The 25571-nt window shown below is 27.1% G+C and overlaps 3 protein-coding genes across 6 annotated transcripts in view; all 3 read right to left on the bottom strand.

Moving 5' to 3' along the window:
* Positions 1-25571, bottom strand: part of LOC122498949 — a 79743-nt gene that overhangs the window by 17365 nt on the left and 36807 nt on the right. For 3 of the 4 annotated variants that reach the window (XM_043606958.1, XM_043606957.1, XM_043606961.1), the window contains exons 1-4: positions 5154-5510; positions 2792-3008; positions 1699-1876; positions 131-317 (exon numbers count right to left, since the gene is read on the bottom strand). In XM_043606958.1, the coding sequence (XP_043462893.1) occupies positions 131-317; positions 1699-1876; positions 2792-3008; positions 5154-5166 (595 nt within the window). In that variant the 5' untranslated portion in view covers positions 5167-5510. Of the gene's footprint in view, positions 1-130; positions 318-1698; positions 1877-2791; positions 3009-5153; positions 5511-25571 lie in introns of those variants that run through there. The other variant, XM_043606960.1, reaches the window with a different exon arrangement.
* LOC122498973 (ATP-dependent DNA helicase pif1-like) lies at positions 8829-10442 on the bottom strand. The gene has a single exon (XM_043606990.1). It carries the CDS (start codon positions 10440-10442, stop codon positions 8829-8831), a length of 1614 nt encoding a protein of 537 aa, XP_043462925.1.
* On the bottom strand, positions 13963-16260 carry LOC122498972. Its single transcript, XM_043606989.1, has one exon. The coding sequence runs from the start codon at positions 16258-16260 to the stop codon at positions 13963-13965; it is 2298 nt and encodes a 765-aa protein (XP_043462924.1).

Genomic DNA, 25571 nt, shown 5'->3' with positions numbered 1-25571 from the left:
TAAATTTAAATTACAGGGAAAATTTTTTATTCTTACAAAAAAATGCAAGAAGTATTTATTTAATTGGATGAAATAAAATAATAAATTGAAAAAAATGAATTTAGGTAAATTAATTAATAAAAAATATTACTTATGCAGCCAGAAGCATTCGATAGTTCTTCGAATTTTAGTACCATGGGATCTGTTGTAATATTATCATTCATTGGTTGACAATGAATGATTGTGTTATTTTGAATTACAAGTTCGTAAGGAAGATTTCCCAAATTCCAACTTGAGTTCTCTACATATTTAGAATATGCTCCATCGATGTGGATTTTCTGTAAATATAAATTTCAAATTATTTTTTGAAAAACATTCACGTATGTGGTGATGGTATGTTCATATAGATTATTATTTTTTTAATGAGTTATGAGCAAAAAAGCTTAGGTGTGGCAAGATGCAAGCCTTTCCCCTACAAAACCATCAAAAATGTTCTATTTCTAACAAGAATGAATATTTTAATATTACTTAATTTTTTAAAAAGTTTTACCTTAATTATCTTGATAAAGACCATAATTCTGCACAGATATTCAATTTTTAAGAATTTAAATAAAATTCTTTGAAATTGCAAAATTTAATTATTTTCATAAATAACATTATTCATCACAAAAATTAAATTATTTCCAAAAGTAATAAAATTCTTGAAAAGAAATTAATTTTTGAAAATTTTAACGAATTTCTAGTTAAGAATTCAATTATCTTTACAAATAGCAAAATTTTTTGACAAAAATACAATTATTTTCAAAATTTTAAATAAAATTCTTTGCAAAATAATAATAAACTTTAGTAGGATTTTAATTACATTTCTTAAAAGAAATTACATATTTTCAAAAAATAAATAAATTTTTAAATGTTTTAAATTATTATCTTTTAAAATCTGAACTATTCTTACTTTTAACTGACACTTCTGTATAATTAATTTTTTTAAAAAGTTTAATTGAAATTTTTTTAAGATAATTTCAAGTTTTTATTTTGTAACATATTTTACTGAAGATTTTTCAAGGAATTGAAATTTCGTATAAAATTGAATTGTGAACAGATAGATTTGGAAATTCTCAAAGAACTTATTCAAAAATTATAAAAAATAATTCATTTCAAGAAAAATTGTAATTAAAAATTCTAAAAAATAGTAATTGAATTGTAATGATGAAAATAATTTTTAAGAAGTTAAAGTAAAAATATCCTTTTATTTTTATTATAAAATTTTATCATACTAGTTATTACAGTGAGTCGATTTCATTATTGATGTTTTCGAATAATTTTACAATTAAAGAAATTATTATTAACTAAATGTAATAGAGAATTTTTTTGAGTATTTAATAATTTTTAGAGTGAATCAGAATAATTCATTAGAGTCAGGGAAAAGTCAAAATTTTGCCTGTAAATCAGGAAAAAACAAAGTTAAATTTTTGTGGCAACCCTGATAAAACAAATGTTTTATTTTAATTTAAGGATTTATTTTTTTTAATCTTCATTACTAAAATTTTTGTTCATTCTATAAGAAAAATCTGTTTTTTGAATTCTATATAAAAGAAGAAAAATGTATTTTTTATTTTATTTATTACTGAAAATTGTTATAGTTGTAATTTTTAAAATATATATACGATTTATTCAAGAATATTAAATAAATAATATATTAATACAGTAAAATAAACTTACGTATCCTAATTGGATAAGTGAATTCCATTTCTCTATTTCTTTATTCCAAAATGTAACTTGAATTCTCTTCCCATCATTGTTATGGACATAAATTCGCCACCTGCGCTTAGCTTCTTTGCTTTTTTCCCCGCCAAAGGTACGTATTTCTTCGATTTCGTCGATGTAAGCAACGATTTCTCTAAAAAAATTTTTTAATATTTTAAAATTATAATACGTTATATACGCCATTTTTGGAAAATATACAAATATATGAATAATATGTATATCTTTTTAAAATACAATGCTAATTAATTATTAACAAAAACAAAATTTATTTATTATTGATTTGCCTCAAAATCTTAGAACGCGAAAGAGCTAAAAGGCTTTAATTTTTTTTAAATTACAGGTATCCCCGGAGGACATAAAATGAGAGTATTTTCAGGCCTATTCATAAAGTTTAACTATATTTTTTTTGCATTTTTCATTTTGTAAAAAAAAGTTTTTCTTAATAACTTAAAAAAATGTTGGGACACCTATAAATGTTTTTCTTTAGTTTTGTAGAGTTTTTTTAAAAACATCTTTTGAGCCTACATTGAACATTTATCGACCATATTAGCCATAGATATTAAAGATTTAAGAATCTAAATTTTTCAAAAATATTACTTTTTTGAAAATTTTGTTTGAATAATGTGAAAGTAACTTTAAAAGTATCATTACCAACTTCTAGAGCATTACAAAATGCTTCGATTGACCTATTTTTGAACCTGATTCGGTCAGAAATTATGAAATTATTGGTATTTGAAAAATCAAAAATTGTGATGATCCTGAAGTTCTGAACGTTCAAATGAACGAAATTTATTTATTTCTTCTTCAAATTAAATTTATACTAAACAAATTTTGCTTCACTATAAAAACACATTTTTTGGAATAAGATTTAAATATTTTTAACCCTTTTATAAAAAGTAATACTTATATTTCAATTATTATTTCTATGAGGATGCAAAGTTTTCATGAAATGAACACCAAAATTATATAAATGTACAACTTGGCAAGCGATTTTTTTAATCATTATTGATTAAATATTTAAGAAAATAAGATAAAAAATTTGACTTACACTAGTTTATCATCATGTTCGATGCTTTCTAACAATGTTGATGATGTAAATGGTAACTCAGATATATCTAATGTATCATCTAGAATCACATTAGGGTTTAAATAATCAGATTCAAGTCCTGGATCAGTAACTGCAGTCGATGAATTCGAATCAGCAGATCCATGTCCTAAATCTCCATCATTAGGTTCAGGATTCTTATTGAGTTTCATTAGAAGTTCTAAAATAGAGAATATAATCATTTATTTCATGTATCCTATTTGTATGTCTAAAGAAGGAAAGAAAGAAAATTATAAAGACAATAATAAATAGAATACAGAAAAAATGTGTTAATAGTTTTAAAAAAATTTGGAAATTTATACATAAAAAATAATATTGTAATTATTTATTTGAAAATTAAATTAAATTTTTTCTCCAACAAAGTTTTTTTTATTTTTTCTTCAAAATATTGAGAACATTAAATTTAAATTTTTTTTTGTTTTATTATTTTAAAATAATATGAAATCGAAATTTTAATTAAGTATATGACGGGTTCCACGTCAAGTGACCCAGGTCAAAAATTTACATGGAATATTTGAAAAATTTGTAGTTTCTTTAAAACAAAACGAAAATACGTTTTCTATTTTGGGTTTTGCTGCTGTTTTTCAACACTTTCTAATAGTGTGAACAAATGTAGAGAAAAAAAATTGTTTGACCTTGAAAAATTAAATTAAAAAATAAAATTTCATTTTTTTATCAAATGGGCAGTTTGTATTTTTAAAAAAAAAATGTTATCATAAAGGTGAGGTTTTTTCCTAAAAAAAATGTATAGGTCAAAACGTGGGACAAGAACTTTTAACTGGTCAAATTAAGCATTTACTTCTGCCGTGCACCGTCCCACAGTGGAATTTTTTTTACAATTTACTATTAAAAAATGTCTATAGCTTACAATTTTTAACCGATTTGAGTGTTCTTTGTCTGTAGTTAAAGGGAAATAAATTCTTAAGACATCCTTCGAGGCAGATTTTGGAGATTTTAATTATTTATAATTTTTTTTAAATCAAAGTTAACAAATTAATACACTTTTTTAAAAAAAGGAGGTTTATTTTCTTATTTCGTTGATGCACATGATCTAAATCAATTTAAATTCATCCAATATGACCACCAGATAATTAATAAAGCATAAAATAATTTATTTCAATTGTTATAAACAATATATAGCCCAACAACGAGCAGGGGCGGTGGATTGCAGAAGTAAATGTTTATTTTGACCAGTTAAAAGTTCTTGTCCCACGTTCTGACCTATACATTTTTTTAGGAAAAAACCTCACCTTTATGATAAAAATTTTTTTTAAAAAATAAAAACTGTCCATTTGATGAAAAAATGAAATTTTATTTTTTAATTTAATTTTTCAAGGTCAAACATTTTTTTTCTCTACATTTGTTTACACCATTAGAGAGTGTTGAAAAACAGCAGAAAAACCCAAAATAGAAAACGTATTTTCGTTTTGTTTTAAAGAAACTACAAATTTTTCAAATATTCCATGTTAGACCAAAAATTTAAACTTTGACCCCCTCCAGTTTTAATATTTGTTTAAATAAATTAATAATATTTGGTATTTTTAATTGTATCTAATAGGACTACTGTTTCTGCAAAATTTTAACCCGATCCCAAACATTTAAAATTTTGACCTGGGTCACTTAACGTGGAACCCGTCATATGTAATATGAAGAGATATATTCATATTATATTCATATTATATATTCATATTATATTCGTTGATAGAAATCAATATTATTACATACAAAGAATATAATAGACATGATAAATTATAGTTATGAGATCTGTGTTTACATGTTTTGTATATCATTTATGCCTTCAAAAATACTTATTCAATGCGAGTATTTTGAAATAAAATCAAACGTAATTACACACACACATTTATATAAATATATTCCAAAGTAATAAGATATTTAGAAATTGAAAAATATAATTTATTTAACTAATCGTTTCGTTCGTACCAACCATGCTTTTCAAGAGATTATATGTATAAAAATCTATTAAAAATATTAAATTAATACAAAAAATAATAATTATGAAGAAATTTTCTTTTAAACAAATTAAATCTGTAGTAGAATTGTATTTTTCAATTACTAAACAATTTTTATTTTAGAATATATGGCTTAAAATTTTGAACTACAATTTTAAATGAATTTTAAAAATTTAATTTAAAAAAATGAATATATATATATATATATAATACTGAATACAAAAGTTTTTTTTTAAATATTTGTATTAAAAAAAATTTTTGAAAGCATAAATAATAAAAATCATGGAATGAATGCATAAAAAATCATAAGTAAGAATAAACAGATTGTAACTTACCTAATTCGTTCATATTCAGTTCCTTAATTTCGACTAGTCACCGTTAAATTCCAAACACTACTGCGAAAAATATGAGAAATGATATTTTTACCAAAAGAAACCTACACCTATCATCGTTTTTCCGTTAGATCCAATCATGATTTGATAAAGTATATATTTTCAAAGGAAAATATTTTAAATTACTAGGGTAGAGGGCCCCAAGGTGGGCACTTTAGGAAAATTCTTATGCATTATTTAGCAGCACTGAATGCTTCAGGTTATTTTCATTGTTTATGAAAACCAAGTTTTTAGTAATGTTTAGACGTGTATAACTAAACGCGTTTGTTTCTAACAGAGACATAGTTAAATTTCGGTAAAACAAATTTTGAAAACATTGTTTTTAAAGTGGTATTGTGATTACAATTAATAGTTTAAAAATTATAAACTTTGTGGTAATTTTGTTTACATATAATACAATAATATTATAAATATTATAAATGAATATCTATAAAATTGTGTGTTATACAATTTTAAGATAACTTTTTAAAAATGTCGTCTTGGCCCTAAGGTAGTAACCATGCGTTTTTATTAAAAAAACACTTTGAACTTTTTACGATGTAATATTTATCAAAATATATTATAGAGAGAAAAATGTAAATTTTATCGATTTGGAAAATTTCACGATGAATAATAAAATAATTTAGTTTTTAATGTATGAAATAGCATAATTAATTGAGAAATGTTGTAATTTAATAATTTAATAAATTATAAAACCAGTTAACAATAATTTAAAAAACAAGTTTACTTCAGGCCGGTTAGCTTTCTCATTATGATAAACATACTTCTTCTAGAGAAAATAAAAAATCTTCATGATAGTTTACAATATTATAATTCTTTAAAAAAAATTTTAATGATATTTAAAGTTTGTAAATACTAGTTGCTTTATTTTTTTGCAGAATAATTATTTCAAAGTATTTAAATAAGTTTTAAAAAACCAAGTTAATTTTATAAATACATGTAGGACAGAATTATTTTTAAAAAATAAAAAAAAAGATTATTTTCAAAAATTTAAAGCAATGATTTAATCTATATGAAATATGAAATATGAACTTTTTATAGATAAATCCGAGTAAATAGAAAGATTTTTTCTTATTTTTATTGGAAAAAAGTCTCCATTTTTTGTTCAGGGATAAAAATTAAATGTTATATTTTTTAAGAATGAAATATTCTAATAATTTTTCGTAATAGAGCATTTGAATAAAATTATTTTTACAGCCCTATGGGTTTTTTTCTATTTTGTAGATTTGAAAGAAAAATAATATCCCAACTCTTCCAACCTATAAAAAAGAAACATTTTATTCCTTCCTCCTTTGAGAAAATTGTTTTGTTCTATTCTTTATATTAAGGGCGTAGCTCTTAAATAAATAAAATAAATAAATTTCTTTTTAATAATTGAATTCGTTTTAAAAAATTTATTAAAATTGTAGATATTGAAAATATTTGAATTTCAGGGAGAAATTTCATTATTTATGAAAATAATTTAATTATTCTTTTTTAAGATTTTCCAAAAACTTTTGAAAATAATTGATTTGTTTTGAAAAATTGTAAATATAATTTTTGAAAATAATTACATTTTTTCAAAGAATTTTTTTTAAATTTTATTAAAAATAATAATAAAGTTGAAATTATCGGCCACTCCGAGTCAGGTTGATAGTCAGGTTTATTAAAAATACTTGAAATTCAGTAATAAATTTTTATTATTTGAAAAAATAGTTAAATTTTGTTAAATTTTGCTCAGTCTACTTCAGTGAAAATTTGCTGCGTTTTAGCACTGAAATTGAACTGGGAAAAATTACCTGCAAAGGGGTCGCTATAGCGTGGTGTTTATGACCTAACTGTCATTAAGATGAAGGACGAATATTTCTTTGTTAGTGTAAGAATAATTTTTATTTATATTTTAACATTATATTTGTTTTTCATGAACTTAGATTCTTTACAAGTAATTGTTAAAGGATCGGGTACAGTAACCGACACACACTCAGTGAACGACACCCCAAATTAAAAAATGCAATAAATATAAAACAAAACATTATTAATGTATATTTAAAAAATGTTAATATTATAAAATACAATATTATACAATACAGTAAAAAAGTTTAAGGCTTTTAGGCTAAGTGTTAAACGGCTGGGGAAAAATGTTAAATTTTATTTCTAGCCTACTAAAACTACTTTCTGATAGGTGTTAAGTAGTAGATAAGTTAAAGTATGACTAAAGCAGGTAATTTATAATTTGTAAACATTAATTTATAAACATCTGTGTCCTAGAAGAATTATAATGTGAATAAATTAAAATTTTAAAATAAAAAAAAATCTTGGGTTTATTTCACGTGAGCGGTCTTATTTTTACCGAGTACTTGCCTAATGTCAAATAAATAATTTTTAAACATAAAAACCTGAAAAACACAAATTATAATTTAAAAAACATGGGAAAAATGCACTTAACATTTAGCCCCATCCATTATTTAACATTTAGACCCAGGGTGCGTTTTTGACTTTAACAACAAATATACAAAATCTGACTAGAAATATTTTGCAAATATCTTTAGGTACTTTTTAGGGAATCCAAATAAATTGTGATAAGAATAAATTCAAAAAACATACTTAAAAGTTGAAATTTTCTTTTACATAAAAATTTACAAATGAGCGGTCAAAACGCAAATGTGTTATGGACACCACAAAAATGAACAAAATATCACACAACTACAGACATTTATTTAGAGTGATAAGATCCTTCTATAGTTAAAATTGCAATGCTCTAACTATTTCTGTCCGAAAGATAATGAATTTTAACTGTTTTTGAGAGTTTAACATTTAGCCCCAGTCTCATTTAGCTCCTACATTAATAATGTTTTGTTTTATATTTATTGCATTTTTTAATTTGAGGTGTCGTTCACTGAGTAGGTGTCGGATGATTCATGTGAATCAAAATTCCAAAAAATATCCATTTTTACGTAACAATTAGAGTATGCTAAATAGTTCATAACTTTTTTAAATAAAAATTTGTCATAATGAATTTTAGATATTTGTAATCATAAAACATCACAGATTTACATTTTTTAAAAATTGTATTATTTAAATTGTGAACTTTGTAAGACATAAAATTATAATCCCATACAACAATAGGTAACGGGTCTATTGGTAAAGCGGGGGTTGCAACGTAATTTTAAAATTTAATGGGAATTTCATTTAAAAGTTTGGTAATCTTTTTTATTTTCACTTCTAGACTGTTAATAATGGTTTGTTGACATAACCTCCATTTGAAACTATTGTTTAAGGACTTTAAAAATGTCTACCGGAACATTAAAAAAACAGACTGAAATAGTACTGAGGCTAGTAAAATTTCAGTAGTTTTTTAGTCTATTCTTTCGGCAGGGATAAGCGAATTTAAAGTAGTAAAATCGAAAAATTTAAAAAACAAAGAAAAAAAGTATCTTTTTGTGTCACAAAATAAAAAAATGTATCCAAATAGTAACAAATAAGAGAAAAAGTAGTACATGGTTGGTTTTCGTAGAGGAGTGTGAAGCTTGCATATTAGTTAACTCTAAATTGTAATTAATTAATTATAATTTCTTGCTTTACCCAATTCGCATATCTATTCAAGTTTTAATGTGATATTATTATAACATAAACATATTATCACAGTATTTCATGAAAAACAATATTTTTAATGTATAATTTTTGCGGATATTCTAAGTTCTTGACTACAGCATTGTCTAGGACTTGAAATTTTAAATTTTCTTTAGATTTGACTCTAGAACAACCAACATAAACTTGACCATGACCAAATGCAGAAATAGGTAGAAATATTCCTACTTTATCAAAAGATTGTCCTTGAGATTTATTGATAGTCATTGCATAAGCAAGTCTAATTGGAAATTGTCTTCTAACCATTTTAAAAGGAAATGTATGTTCTGAAGGAGATAAATCAATACGAGGAATAAAAACTATTTCACCTTTAGATTTGCCAGTAATTATTTCTGCAGCAATAACGTGTTTCAATAAAGATTTTACAACTAATCGAGTCCCATTACATAATCCTTGAACCAAATTCATATTTCTTAAAAGCATAATTATACATCCTTTCTTCAAGGATAATTTATGAGGAGGCATACCATCTGGTGTTAAACTATTTAAAAACTCTACTGGAACAATATTATTTTCATCTTTTGCATCATCATCAGATACATGTGAATCAATACTATAATAAATTACTTTTTCTCCTTCTAACTTTGACAAAATACGATCATTTAAGTTTAATACTTCTGAATTAGTCAATGATAGAATACAAGAAGAATAAACACTCACATCATTTGGATTTATCGATGGCCCATATATTTCATCAATTAAATTCCCATTCGATATCAAATCCTGAGGAATTTCTAGTGCATCATTTTCTTTTTCAAACGTACTTTGAGGTTTGCCATCACCAACATTCAATAACCAATTTGAAAACTTTACCTGATTATCATGTAATCTAACGTTAACGTTTAAAGACCTAGTTTCAAAGTATTGCCACAATTTACTATTTTTTACACATACCTCAACAATATGAGTGCGACTACCATGCGGAACAATTGGCAAAGTTTGCCTAAAATCTCCTGAAAGCAAAATAACTTTACCTCCAAACGGTTTATTACATTTTGTAATATCTCTTAACATGGATTCCATTGCTTGTAAAGCATATTTTGGGGCCATTGAAATTTCATCCCAAATAATAATTTTTGCACTCCTTAAAAGTTCAGCATGTTTCGACATTCCACTTATATTACATGTTGAATCTTCATTGATTGGTATAGGGAATTTAAACATAGAATGTGACGTTCGTCCTCCTTTTAGAAGATTAGCCGCTATACCAGTCCAAGTAACTGATAAAACTACTATTTCCTCACTTTCGACTGTAGTAATAATTGTATTGTGTAAATAGCTTTTACCACTTCCTCCAGGTCCATCAAGAAAAAAATATATACTGTCATATTCATCATTATGTACGGCCATCATAACATTATTAAAAACTTGCGGTTGTTCATCATTCAAACTTTCAATAAGATTATTAGCTTCTTTTTTTAGCAATTGTAATGTTAACGCATTATTTTCCTTATCAACAGAATTATAATCTTCAAGAATTTTTAGATCGATGTTTGGTAAACCAAATTGATGTAATGTAAATCCATGAAAATTAAATACTTCATTAATTAAAAGTAATGATTTTTGAAGCGATATTTCCACAGGTAAATTATTATCAAAAATCATGTGTTCTTTAAACTTATTCCATAAATCAACAGCATTTACAGGTATAGGCCAGTCGGTGAGTGCAAAAACTGCCCAAAAATCCGAACAGCAAAGTCTAAACGGTTTCTGGTAGTTTGGGGGCTCCTTATAAGAGCCCCACAGTTTGCTCTCGATTTCCGGGTGCGAAAAAGAGTGTAAACAATCGCCAAAGTTTGGAAAACATGGTTTTTCGATGCTCGTTGCTTCCGGTTAAGTTTTAGGGGAAAAAGTTGTTATTGAAAGTTATAGAGCTTGGAAATATCTTTCAAATGATGGGTCATACGTTAAAAAAGGTTAATTAGTTTAGTTGCAAATGAATTTAAACCATTAAAAATAGCACTTCTTTAATTGTTTAATAACATTGTTAATAATTATCGAATTTGTTCATAACTTACCAGGAATGTTCTCCTTGCGAAGCTGAATAAATCCCAAAAAAAATTAACTAGATCGGAGAAATAGTTTATGCATAATTCCATTTGTTAACTAAAAACATGTAATTTTTCAACGGAATTTCCCCACTTTTGGTCCATCGAATTTCGATTTTTTTTTTGGAAAGTACACTTAAGAAGTCAAACTTTCATCCTATTTAAATGGCCAATTGATTTTTTTTATCTAAGTGCATAATAAAAAGGGTTAAAAAAGGGTATGTTTTTTTGTCATAAACAAATGGAATAACTCAGTCAATTTTCACTTTATCAATTTAGTGTAAACGGCATTTAATTTTATTTGTTTTCACAAAACTTTTTCAAAAAAAAAATCCAACCTAGTTTCAAGGGGGGGAGAGTTAGTTTTTATTTTTCAAAAAATTCCTGACTAGATAATAATTAATATTTTTAATTGAAAATTGTGCCACTTATAGTTCAATACATGTATTTTACGAAAAAAAATTGAACATAAGTTTTTGTGCATTTATTTTTCATTTACATCAAGTAAAAGTAAATACATCCTTTTTTCAACCTCTAAACGTCGGAGTGGGGGTACTCGGAGGAGCGTGATTCTCGCCGCCACAACTCAATTCAGCCGTTCAAATTTGCAAAAATTGTCATAACTTCGTTAATTATTTACCGATTTTAATCATTCTTTTTTTAATTTGATGTATTTTTTTACGCTGAATCCAAAAATGATTTTATATTTTTTCAAAATACAATATTTTTAAAAATAAAAGAGAAAATTTTTTTAACAAAAAATGTTTAATTATTATTTATAACATTTGACAAAAAATTCTTTTCGTACATATAATTCCATTGCATTCAGAATAATATTATGACATAAAAAAATTCAAATTATTTTTATATAAGTGTGTAGCATCGTTGTATTGATAGTTGGACAGGTGTGCATATGTGAACCTAATGCTACACACTTATATAAAAATAATTTGAATTTTTTCATGTCATAATATTATTCTGAATGCAATGGAATTATATGTACGAAAAGAATTTTTTGTCAAATGTTATAAATAATAATTAAACATTTTTTGTTAAAATAAACAAAATTTTGTTGCCCAACCAATGAAAGCCAATTCTTATAGGATTTTGTCCGTAGAATCCGAATTTGACCTTGAAAATATTGGATGGGCTCTAGTTTTCAAGCAATTTACGTTCCAATACGCAAATTACGCATTTTTGGCATATTTTAAATGAATGTAAAACCAAATATCGAAACAGTAAATCTGTCCGCATAGGACCAAATTAAAGCTTAAATACTGCTCTTTAATATCCAAAAACAAAAAATTTAATTTATAAACGCTTTAACCTTTAATGTCCAATGGAACATACGCTGTTTCATAAACGTATTAAAAATAACATTACTTTTCACCAGGTAAGACAAATTAAGTAAAAATTAGTCTCTCTGGGGGTATTTGTAGACGCTGCTTAGAAATCTGTATTCAGATTTTAATATTCAAAATGGCGCATTCAATATGGAGAATTTTTTTTTATTTGTCATTTTTATCATAAAGGTGTAAACTATTTTTAAAAATTAGTCCGTAATTTTTAATTTTTATATTTCATAGCAGATTTATAAGCAGCGACCACAAAAACCTCCAGAGATACTAATTTTTACTTAAATTGCCTTACCTGATCAAAAGTAATGTTATTTTCAATACGTTTATGGAACAGCGTATGTCCCATTGGACATTAAAGGTTAAATTGTTTTTAATTTAATTTTTTTGTTTTTGGATATTAAAGAGCGGTATTTAAGCTTTAATTTGGTCCTATGCGGACAAATTTACTGTTTCGGTATTTGGTTTTACATTCATTCAAAAAATGCCAAAAATGCGTATTTTGCGTATTGAAACGTAAGTTGCTTGAAAACTAGAGCCAATCCAATATTTTCAAGGTCAAATTTGGATTCTACGGACAAAATCCTATAAGAATCGGCAATAACATTTTAGGCAACATGCAATTAATGAAATTTTGTCGGCCTGTGTTCTCTTTTATTTTTAAAAATATTGTATTTTGAAAAAATATAAAATCATTTTTGGATTCAGCGTAAAAAAATACATCAAATTAAAAAAAGAATGATTAAAATCGGTAAATAATTAACGAAGTTATGACAATTTTTGCAAATTTGAACGGCTGAATTGAGTTGTGGCGGCGAGAATCACGCTCCTCCGAGTACCCCCACTCCGACGTTTAGAGGTTGAAAAAAGGATGTATTTACTTTTACTTGATGTAAATGAAAAATAAATGCACAAAACCTTATGTTCAATTTTTTTTCGTAAAATACATGTATTGAACTATAAGTGGCACAATTTTCAATTAAAAATATTAATTATTATCTAGTCAGGAATTTTTTGAAAAATAAAAACTAACTCTCCCCCCCTTGAAACTAGGTTGGATTTTTTTTTTGAAAAAGTTTTGTGAAAACAAATAAAATTAAATGCCGTTTACACTAAATTGATAAAGTGAAAATTGACTGAGTTATTTCATTTGTTTATGACAAAAAAACATACCCTTTTTTAACCCTTTTTATTATGCACTTAGATAAAAAAAATCAATTGGCCATTTAAATAGGATGAAAGTTTGACTTCTTAAGTGTACTTTCCAAAAAAAAAATCAAAATTCGATGGACCAAAAGTGGGGAAATTCCGTTGAAAAATTACATGTTTTTAGTTAACAAATGGAATTATGCATAAACTATTTCTCCGATCTAGTTAATTTTTTTTGGGATTTATTCAGCTTCGCAAGGAGAACATTCCTGGTAAGTTATGAACAAATTCGATAATTATTAACAATGTTATTAAACAATTAAAGAAGTGCTATTTTTAATGGTTTAAATTCATTTGCAACTAAACTAATTAACCTTTTTTAACGTATGACCCATCATTTGGAAGATATTTCCAAGCTCTATAACTTTCAATAACAACTTTTTCCCCTAAAACTTAACCGGAAGCAACGAGCATCGAAAAACCATGTTTTCCAAACTTTGGCGATTGTTTACACTCTTTTTCGCACCCGGAAATCGAGAGCAAACTGTGGGGCTCTTATAAGGAGCCCCCAAACTACCAGAAACCGTTTAGACTTTGCTGTTCGGATTTTTGGGCAGTTTTTGCACTCACCGACTGGCCTAGTAAACCAAACACACATATATATGCAAATAAACGACACAGTTCTTTAGGAAATTTCATACTCACAGCTTCAGTCAAACAATTATCCCACTCGTTATCGTCTACCATCAAATTTCTTGCACGTGCTGCTTCTGTATAAGTATTATATGTAATACCTTCATATGTTCTCACATCTTCAAACGATTTAGCACCACGTACATAAAGCAGTAAAATTCTCAAAAAATATCTTTCAATGTCTTTTGGACTTACAAAATACATTCGACAAATTACAGGTTTTGTAATTCGTTCTCGTTTTTTCCAAGTTTTAGATGACTCAACAAAAACATACTTATGTGGTATTTCAGAGTACAAATATTTGCGTGCCTCAGGATCTTGTCTATTTAACTGAAACCATGCTGTCAACATTGTATTTTTAAATTTCTCAATTGCAGTTTGTTCCATTCCTTCTTGAAAACATATTGATTGTTGATTAGACAAATGTACAGCTAGTCTATATGTTACATGTGATTGCTCGTGCATATTAAATTCATAAAGTCTATGCATTGCTTCTGGTGGACACACATACCGTGTATTTAAATAATTTTGAATTTCATCATAATGCATTACTTGATTATCATCTTTATAACCAACTATTGCATAGTCATGTCCCTTATAACAATATTTAAATAAATATTTAATACCACCTGTACTACCACATGCTACTAAGTTAATATGACATGCAAATTTTTTACTTAAATACGGATTATATGATACAATCATCGAATTGTCAGCAGTGCATTTAATTGACCCGTCTCTATTATAAAAAATAATTTTTTTGCCATCATTTCTCCGTCTATACTCCGGATAATGTTTTGATTCACAATTTGTTTTTGGAGAAAATGGTTTAGGATAATTTTTCGTGCATAATTTTGTTTCAGGATTCATACAAGGAGAATATACATTTTGCTTTCCACAAGGTCCATGAACTTGAAACTGCTTCACAATTTTATAAAGTTCTAGATTCTTTATTTCATCAGGAATTTCTGCACATATTATTTTATCTACAGTTTCTGCATCACGAATAGCAAACTTTTTATCTAAAAAAATTATTGAATGTACATGAGGCAATCCACGCTTTTGAAATTCTATTACATATACATAAGCAATGACTGGACCAAAAATTTGTTTATCTTTTAATTCACACATTAATTCTTTTACTTTCTTTTGAAAAACTCGGGCAACAATATCTGGTCGGTCAGATGCAGTTTCCGAATCCAACAAATTTTCCATAATCTCAGGCCATTTTGGATTACATGTCATTGTAATAAATAAATCTGGTTTTCCAAATTCTTGAACTAATCGCATAGCGTCCATAAAACATTGTTGATAAGCACGTGGTCCTCCAGTAAATGTAGAAGGTAAAATAATCATTTTTCCTGGTCGAATATTTTCTTGTGTTGCTTTATTATTCATATAATCCATTAATCCACAGTACATTTCAGCTCGAAGTTTTTTCTGTTCAAAACGAATATATTTTAAACGCTCACCTTCTACTTTTGACCAACTATCAACAATAAATTGTTGAGTTAATTTACCCATTTGTAAACATGGATTAAATGTTCCTCTATAAGACAAGCGATACATATAAAATTGTAAAGGAGTAATATTACGAACACCATCAGTATGTTTCATATTTACAGTCCATCCTGGATCACCTGACGGAAACATTAAAGGATATGTCATAGGATCAGCATGTGTGCTAAGACTACTAATTGGAATACTTTTAGAACCCCTTGGATGAATACATATATCACGTTCAATTGGAGGTTCGCCATCTTCGCTAACAAATATGACTGCTACTTCATTGCAAGACGGAACGTTATATTTGCTTTGAGAAAATTTTCTATCACGTTTAAACCACATTTGAATGCTTCTCGGACACTCATTCATTAATTTTGCCCTTGCTTCTTCTTCCAATTCCAATTCTTTCATCATTTTAAATGACTTTGCATAAATATTAACATCTCTTAGTAAAATATCTATTTCAGTCATTAGTAATTGCAAGCATTTTTTATTACATTCATTATTCAATCGTTCCATCACCGCTTCGTCAGTATCAAGAATATACAATTGACCATATTTTCGGTTATCTCCATCATCGGGATGAAGAGAATATGTATCATGATACACTTGCCCATGTATACGAAAAACATAAGGACCATATCCTTTTGGAACTTCTAATTTAGCTCCCATGCTAGCAAATGCACACGAACTATTATAAGAACGAATATTTTCCTTATAATTCTTACTTTTAAAGTTATTCTCAAATAATAGATTTTTCAAATACAAAGGATAAGGATTTAAATCATACAATTTTACTTTTCCTTTATGACAACAACTACTAAATTTTTTATTCTGTGGCCTTTCACACAAAAAATGTAACGCGTCACAAAACATACATTTGACATTCATTAAACCTAAATAATTTCGTGAAACTCTATTTTCATCAAACTCTTCAGGCAACATAATTCCAACTCCTAAAGTTTCCATCATTTTTCCATTTTTTTTCTCAATTTTACTTGTTAAATCCTTTTTTTGGCGCTGTTCTTTTTCTAATTTTGTTTCCAATAACAATTTCCTTTTTTTACTTTCTAAATCATTTTTTTGTCGATTTTTTTTGTCATCTTCTGTTTCTAAATATAATTTTTTTCTTTTACATTCTAAATTATTTTTTTGCCGATTTTTTTATCATCGTCCGTTTCTAAAGATAATTCTTTTCTTTGATAATTTAAATTGTTTTGTTTCATTATTTGTTTTTCATCTACATTTTTCGCTTTTCTTTCATTACGTTTTCTCAATCTATCATTCTCTAGTCTCATTTTTTTCTGTTCATCTGTTTCTTCAAGCATTGCCTTCCTTTTCCTCTTCTTTTTTGTTATATCCTGAAATCTCTTTTTCTCATTTTTTTCATTTTCATTAAATTTCTCCTCCGAATATTCTGTAGATATACCTATATTCACATTATTGTTGAAAACGAATTTAGATTCTATTCCCAACAATTTTTCAAATTCAGAAATATGATTGTCATTTAACTTTTTTCCTTCAGTATGTAAAATTTTATAATCTTTATCAATTAAATTTTGTCGATCTTTTGTTTCATTTCCTATTTCTAAAGCTACTTTATTTTTTTTACCTTTTAAATTGTTTTGCGTCATTACTTTCTCTTTATCTATATTTCTAGTTTTTTGGTAATTACGTTTTCTCAGTCTATCATTTTCTAGTCTGATTATTTTCTGTTCATCTGTTTCTTTAAGCCTTTCCTCCCTTTTCCTCTCCTTATCTTTTATTGCTCGATGTCTCTTTTTCTCATCGTTTTCATTTTTATTAAGCTTCTCCTCTGAATATTCTGTAGATATACCTCTATTCACATTATTATTACTAATACTGATACTAGTTTCACAAATGGAAGACAAGTTTGGTATTTCTATGAGTTTTGTAGCTCCATCCGTTAAAAGACATTTCCAATCATACTCAACAAAAAAAGGTCTAATAACATTTGTCAATTCCACGGAAGGAAATGAAATTAAACGATTATTTTCAAACATAAAAATTAGATGTCTCATTTCACTATGAATATAATTAACAGTATTTGGCAATTCATTGTAATATAAGGATGTTGCAAACGCTATTGCATATATGCCACAGTCAATTCCATTCGGCTGTAGATTAACAGTTGAAAAAACTACCGGTGGTTTGAAAGGATATAATCTAAGTAAATATTTTTTTTGATCTTCATTTAAGTATCCCTTATTAAGACTGTTATAAATATATAGCCTTAATCCATCATAATAAGTACAAATCCAATGACCAGATTTGCAAGCACCACTAAAAAGTATTTGAATGTGCTTCTGATTTTTATCAATCGGAATAATGAATTCAGGCGTAATTAAATATAAAGTACTTTGCATGTTAAATGCTAAATTTGATTCTCTTCTTAACAACTTTTCAAATTCAGTAATATGATTGTCATTTAACATTTCTCCTTCAGTATGTAAAACTGTATGATCTTTATCACGTAAATAAACCTTTTCTTCTTTGTTAGACATGATTTTTTAATAAAATGAACAAATAATAGAATATTTTTCAAAAACTTATTTTTCGAAAACAGACTTAAACTTAAAACTTATAACTCATAACTAAATAAATAAAAATAATGAATAAATATAAATAAATTTTTATAATTATTTTATTTTTTAGATAAATATTTTTTTAGATTTAAATTTATTTTATTTATTCTATTTATTATATATTTAATAATAAATAGTCATCAAATTTCTCAAAAATATCATAAACCACATAATTCGCATAAATAATATATCACATAAATCGCATTTTTATCCCATATAAATCACATAATAATACGCATAATAAGTCACATAATTTCGCATAAGTCATATAATAAATTATATTATAAATTATATTATATATTATATTATATATTATTATATATAATATTATATAATAATTATATTATATATTATATTATAAATTATATTGTAAATAAATATTAAGACGATTATTATAGTTAACCCTTACTTTTTATACCTCGTTCTGTATCTTCCTTTCTTTTACTCCTTAATCTATCTGTGAGTGAAAAAAGAAAAATAATTAGCCAATAAGGAAATAAGACGCCCATTTCGTATTTTGGCTTGAAAGTAAAATTCCCCACTTTTCCTTCCCCTATCAAATTCTGTTTCTCTCTTTCTACCTGCCACGGAAAATGGAGAAAACATGATACCCCCTTCAAAACCCAAAAAGTGGGCATTACTTTCTTAACTATTCGTCTCTCTTTTGCTCCTACTCTAAACTAAAAGGAGAGACAATACATCCCTCCCTCTCTTTCTCTCTCACTGTGAACAGACAGGCGAAACTTCCCTCTCTTTCTCTCTATCAACCTTTCTCTCTCACTGCGGACAGAATATACAGGCTGTGGACGGACTGAATGAAAGAAAGAATTCAAAGATTATTATAGTTAATTGTCCCAAAAATTGAAAAAAAATTTAATAAATTTCTCAAAAATTGGAAAAGTCTCAAGGAAGAAATTTTATTGCTCAAATAAGTTGCATTCGATACCAGGAAGATGTAAAAAAATTTGCGTGCCCTTAAACCCTTCGCTTCCCTTCGTTTATAAAGTAAATTGTCCCAAAAAGTTGAAAAAAAATTTAATAAATTTCTTAAAAATTGGAAAAGTCTCGAGGGAGAAATTTTATTGCTCAGATAAGTTGCATTCGATACCAGGAAGATGTAAAAAAATTTGCGTGCCCTTAAACCCTTCGCTTCCCTTCGTTAATAAAGTAAATTGACCCAAAAATTGAAAAAAATTTTAATAAATTTCTCAAAAATTGGAAAAGTCTCGGGGAAGAAATTTTATTGCACAAATAAGTTGCATTCGATACCAGGAAGATGTAAAAAAACTTGCGTGCCCTTCAACCCTTCGCTTCCCTTCGTTTATAAAGTAAAATATCCCAAAAATTGAAAAATTTTTTAATAAATTTCTTAAAAAATGTAAAAGTCTCGGGGGGAGAAATTTTATTGCATAAATAAGTTGCATTCGATACCAGAAAGATGTAAAAAAACTTGCGTGCCCTTAAATCTTTTGCTTTAATTCGTTTATAAAGTAAATGGACCCAAAAATTAAAAAAAAAAAATTTTATTGCACAAATAAGTTGCATTTGATACCAGGAAGATGTAAAAAACTTGCGTGCCCTTAAACCCTTTGCTTCCCTTCGTTTATAAAGTAAATTGTCCCAAAAATTGAAAAAATTTTTAATAAATTTCTTAAAAATTGGAAAAGTCTCAGGGGAGAAATTTTATTGCACAAATAAGTTGCATTCGATACAAGAAAAATGTAAAAAAACTTGCGTGCCCTTAAACCCTTCGCATCCCTTCGTTAATATAGTAAATTGTCCGCAAAAATTAAAAAAAATTTAAATAAATTTCTTAAAAATTGGAAAAGTCTCAGGGGAGAAATTTTATTGCTCAAATAAGTTGCATTCGATACCAAGAAGATGTAAAAAAATTTGCGTTTTCTTAAACCCTTCGCTTCCCTTCGTTTATAAAGTAAATTGTCCCAAAATTGGAAAAAATTTTAATAAATTTCTTATAAATTTGAAAAGTCTCGGGGAAGAAATTTTATTGCACAAATAAGTTGCATTCGATACAAGAAAGATGTAAAAAAACTTGCGTGCCCTTAAACCCTTCGCTTCCCTTCGTTACTATCGTAAATTGTCCGCAAAAATTAAAAAAAATTTAAATAAATTTCTTAAAAATTGGAAAAGTCTCGGGGGAGAAATTTTATTGCTCAAATAAGTTGCATTCGATACCAGGAAGATGTAAAAAAATTTGCGTGCCCTTAAACCCTTCGCTTCCCTTCGTTTATAAAGTAAATTGTCCCAAAAATTGAAAAAAATTTTAATAAATTTATTAAAAATTGGAAAAGTCTCGAGGAAGAAATTTTATTGCACAAATAAGTTGCATTCGATACCAGGAAGATGTAAAAAAATTTGCGTGCCCTTAAACCCTTCGCTTCCCTTCGTTTATAAAGTAAATTGACCCAAAAATTGAAAAAAATTTTAATAAATTTCTCAAAAATTGGAAAAGTCTCGGGGAAGAAATTTTATTCCACAAATAAGTTGCATTCGATACCAGGAAGATGTAAAAAAACTTGCGTGCCCTTCAACCCTTTGCTTCCCTTCGTTTATAAAGTAAATTGTCCCAAAAATTGAAAAAAATTTTAATAATTTTCTTAAAAATTGGAAAAGTCTCGGGGGAGAAATTTTATTTCGCAAATAAGTTGCATTTGATACCAGGAAGATGTAAAAAACTTGCGTGCCCTTAAACCCTTTGCTTCTCTTCGTTTATAAAGTAAATTGTCCCAAAAATTGAAAAAAATTTAAATAAATTTCTTAAAAATTAGAAAAGTCTCGGGGGAGAAATTTTATTGCTCAAATAAGTTGCATTCGATACCAGGAAGATGTAAAAAAATTTGCGTTTCCTTAAACCCTTCGCTTCCCTTTGTTTATAAAGTAAATTGTCCCAAAAATTAAAAAAAATTTTAATAAATTTCTTAAAAATTGGAAAAGTCTCGGGGGAGAAATTTTATTGCTCAAATAAGTTGCATTCTATACCAGGAAGATGTAAAAAAACTTGCGTGCCCTTCAACCCTTCGCTTCCTTTCGTTTATAAAGTAAAATATCCCAAAAATTGAAAAAAATTTTAATAAATTTCTTAAAAATTGGAAAAGTCTCGGGGGAGAAATTTTATTTCACAAATAAGTTGCATTCAATACCAGAAAGATGTAAAAAACTTGCGTGCCCTTAAACCCTTTGCTTCCCTTCGTTTATAAAGTAAATTGTCCCAAAAATTGAAAAAAATTTAAATAAATTTCTTAAAAATTGGAAAAGTCTCGGGGGAGAAATTTTATTGCTCAAATAAGTTGCATTCGATACCAGGAAGATGTAAAAAAATTTGCGTGCCCTTAAACCCTTCGCTTCCCTTCGTTTATAAAGTAAATTGTCCCAAAAATTAAAAAAAATTTTAATAAATTTCTTAAAAATTGGAAAAGTCTCGGGGGAGGAATTTTATTGCACAAATAAGTTGCATTCGATACCAGGAAGATGTAAAAAAACTTGCGTGCCCTTAAACCCTTCGCTTCCCTTCGTGTATAAAGTAAATTGTCCCAAAAATTAAAAAAAATTTCTTAAAAAATTTCTTAAAAATTGGAAAAGTCTCGGGGGAAAAATTTCATTGCACAAATAAGTTGCATTCGATACTATTAAGATGTAAAAAAATGTGCGTGCCCTTAAACCCTTCGTTTCCCTTCGTCTATATAGTAAATTGTAACAATAATTAAAAAAAATCTAAATAAATTTCTTAAAAATTGGAAAAGTCTCAAGGAAAAAATTTTATTGCACAAATAAGTTGCACTCGATACCAGAAAGATGTAAAAAAAATTTGCGTGCCCTTAAACCCTTCGCTTCCCTTCGTTTATAAAGTAAAATGTCCCAAAAATTCAAAAAAAATTTCTTAAAAAATTTCTTAAAAATTGGAAAAAGCTCGGGGGAGAAATTTTATTGAACAAATAAGTTGCATTCAATACCAGAAAAATGTAAAAAAACTTGCGTGCCCTTAAACCCTTCGCTTCCTTTCGTTTAGAAAGTAAATTGTCCCAAAAATTAAAAAAAATTTAAATAAATTTCTTAAAAGTTGGAAAAGTCTCAGGGAGAATTTTTATTGCACAAATAAGTTGCATTAGAAACCAGAAAGATGTAAAAAAATTTGCGTGCCCTTAAACCCTTCGCTTCCCTTCGTTTATAAAGTAAATTGTCCCAAAAATTAAAAAAATTTAAATAAATTACTTAAAAATTGGAAAAGTCTCGGGGGAGGAATTTTATTGCACAAATAAGTTGCATTCGATACCAGGAAGATGTAAAAAAACTTGCGTGCCCTTAAACCCTTCGCTTCCCTTCGTTTATAAAGTAAAATGTCCCAAAAATTCAAAAAAAATTTCTTAAAAAATTTCTTAAAAATTGGAAAAAGCTCGGGGGAGAAATTTTATTGAACAAATAAGTTGCATTCAATACCAGAAAAATGTAAAAAAAACTTGCGTGCCCTTAAACCCTTCGCTTCCTTTCGTTTATAAAGTAAATTGTCCCAAAAATTAAAAAAAATTTAAATAAATTTCTTAAAAGTTGGAAAAGTCTCGGGGAGAATTTTTATTGCACAAATAAGTTGCATTAGAAACCAGAAAGATGTAAAAAAATTTGCGTGCCCTTAAACCCTTCGCTTCCCTTCGTTTATAAAGTAAATTGTCCCAAAAATTAAAAAAATTTAATAAATTACTTAAAAATTGGAAAAGTCTCGGGGGAGAAATTTTATTGCACAAATAAGTTGCATTCGATACCAGGAAGATGTAAAAAAACTTGCGTGCCCTTAAACCCTTCGCTTCCCTTCGTGTATAAAGTAAATTGTCCCAAAAATTAAAAAAAATTTCTTAAAAAATTTCTTAAAAATTGGAAAAGTCTCGGGGGAAAAATTTCATTGCACAAATAAGTTGCATTCGATACTATTAAAATGTAAAAAAATGTGCGTGCCCTTAAACCGTTCGTTTCCCTTCGTCTATATAGAAAATTGTAACAATAATTAAAAAAAATCTAAATAAATTTCTTAAAAATTGGAAAAGTCTCAAGGGAAAAATTTTATTGCACAAATAAGTTGCACTCGATACCAGGAAGATGTAAAAAAATTTGCGTGCCCTTAAACCCTTCGCTTCCCTTCGTGTATAAAGTAAATTGTCCCAAAAATTAAAAAAAATTTCTTAAAAAATTTCTTAAAAATTGGAAAAGTCTCGGGGGAAAAATTTCATTGCACAAATAAGTTGCATTCGATACTATTAAGATGTAAAAAAATGTGCGTGCCCTTAAACCCTTCGTTTCCCTTCGTCTATATAGTAAATTGTAACAATAATTAAAAAAAATCTAAATAAATTTCTTAAAAATTGGAAAAGTCTCAAGGGAAAAATTTTATTGCACAAATAAGTTGCACTCGATACCAGAAAGATGTAAAAAAATTTGCGTGCCCTTAAACCCTTCGCTTCCCTTCGTTTATAAAGTAAAATGTCCCAAAAATTCAAAAAAAATTTCTTAAAAAATTTCTTAAAAATTGGAAAAAGCTCGGGGGAGAAATTTTATTGAACAAATAAGTTGCATTCAATACCAGAAAAATGTAAAAAAACTTGCGTGCCCTTAAACCCTTCGCTTCCTTTCGTTTATAAAGTAAATTGTCCCAAAAATTAAAAAAAATTTAAATAAATTTCTTAAAAGTTGGAAAAGTCTCAGGGAGAATTTTTATTGCACAAATAAGTTGCATTAGAAACCAGAAAGATGTAAAAAAATTTGCGTGCCCTTAAACCCTTCGCTTCCCTTCGTTTATAAAGTAAATTGTCCCAAAAATTAAAAAAATTTAAATAAATTACTTAAAAATTGGAAAAGTCTCGGGGGAGGAATTTTATTGCACAAATAAGTTGCATTCGATACCAGGAAGATGTAAAAAAACTTGCGTGACCTTAAACCCTTCGCTTCCCTTCGTTTATAAAGTAAAATGTCCCAAAAATTCAAAAAAAATTTCTTAAAAATTGGAAAAAGCTCGGGGGAGAAATTTTATTGAACAAATAAGTTGCATTCAATACCAGAAAAATGTAAAAAAACTTGCGTGCCCTTAAACCCTTCGCTTCCTTTCGTTTATAAAGTAAATTGTCCCAAAAATTAAAAAAAATTTAAATAAATTTCTTAAAAGTTGGAAAAGTCTCGGGGAGAATTTTTATTGCACAAATAAGTTGCATTAGAAACCAGAAAGATGTAAAAAAATTTGCGTGCCCTTAAACCCTTCGCTTCCCTTCGTTTATAAAGTAAATTGTCCCAAAAATTAAAAAAATTTAATAAATTACTTAAAAATTGGAAAAGTCTCGGGGGAGAAATTTTATTGCACAAATAAGTTGCATTCGATACCAGGAAGATGTAAAAAAACTTGCGTGCCCTTAAACCCTTCGCTTCCCTTCGTGTATAAAGTAAATTGTCCCAAAAATTAAAAAAAATTTCTTAAAAAATTTCTTAAAAATTGGAAAAGTCTCGGGGGAAAAATTTCATTGCACAAATAAGTTGCATTCGATACTATTAAGATGTAAAAAAATGTGCGTGCCCTTAAACCGTTCGTTTCCCTTCGTCTATATAGAAAATTGTAACAATAATTAAAAAAAATCTAAATAAATTTCTTAAAAATTGGAAAAGTCTCAAGGGAAAAATTTTATTGCACAATTAAGTTGCATTAGAAACCAAAAAGATGTAAAAATATTTGCGTGCCCTTAAACCCTTCGCTTCCCTTCGTTTATAAAGTAAATTGTCCCAAAAATTAAAAAAATTTAAATAAATTACTTAAAAATTGGAAAAGTCTTGGGGGAGAAATTTTATTGCACAAATAAGTTGCATTCGATACCAGAAAGATGTAAAAAAATTTGCGTGCCCTTAAACCCTTCGCTTCCCTTCGTTTATAAAGTAAATTGTTCCAAAAATTAAAAAAAATTTCTTAAAAAATTTCTTAAAAATTGGAAAAAGCTGGGGGGAGAAATTTTATTGAACAAATAAGTTGCATACGATACCAGTAAGCTGTAAGAAAATTTGCGTGCCTTTAAATTGTCCGCTTCCCTTCGTTTATGGAGTAAAATGGTCCCAAAAATTAAAAAATATTTCTTAAAAAATTTCTTAAAAGTTGGAAAAGTCTCAGGGAGAAATTTTATTGCAAAAATAAGTTGCATTCGATACCAGGAAGATGTAAAAAAAATTTTGTGCCCTTAAACCCTTCGCTTCCCTTCGTATTCTAAAGTAAATTGTCATTAAAATTAAAAAAAATTTAAATAAATTTCTTAAAAGTTGGAAAAGTCTCGGGGAGAAATTTTATTGCACAAATAAGTTGCATTAGATACCAGGAAGTTGTAAAAAAATTTGCGTGCC

Source organism: Leptopilina heterotoma, unplaced genomic scaffold, assembly GCF_015476425.1.
Source record: "Leptopilina heterotoma isolate Lh14 unplaced genomic scaffold, ASM1547642v1 Lhet_162, whole genome shotgun sequence".
In the NCBI taxonomy this organism is placed as follows: domain Eukaryota; kingdom Metazoa; phylum Arthropoda; class Insecta; order Hymenoptera; family Figitidae; genus Leptopilina; species Leptopilina heterotoma.
The sequence above is the reverse complement of the archived record's forward strand: the minus strand, read 5'-3'. Positions and strand labels throughout refer to the sequence as shown.

Excerpts from the sequence above, each read along its gene's own strand:
- LOC122498973 (XM_043606990.1), bottom strand. The coding sequence starts at position 10,442 with ATGATTTTTGATAATAATTTACCTGTGGAAATATCGCTTCAAAAATCA.
- LOC122498972 (XM_043606989.1), bottom strand. The coding sequence starts at position 16,260 with ATGGGAGCTAAATTAGAAGTTCCAAAAGGATATGGTCCTTATGTTTTT.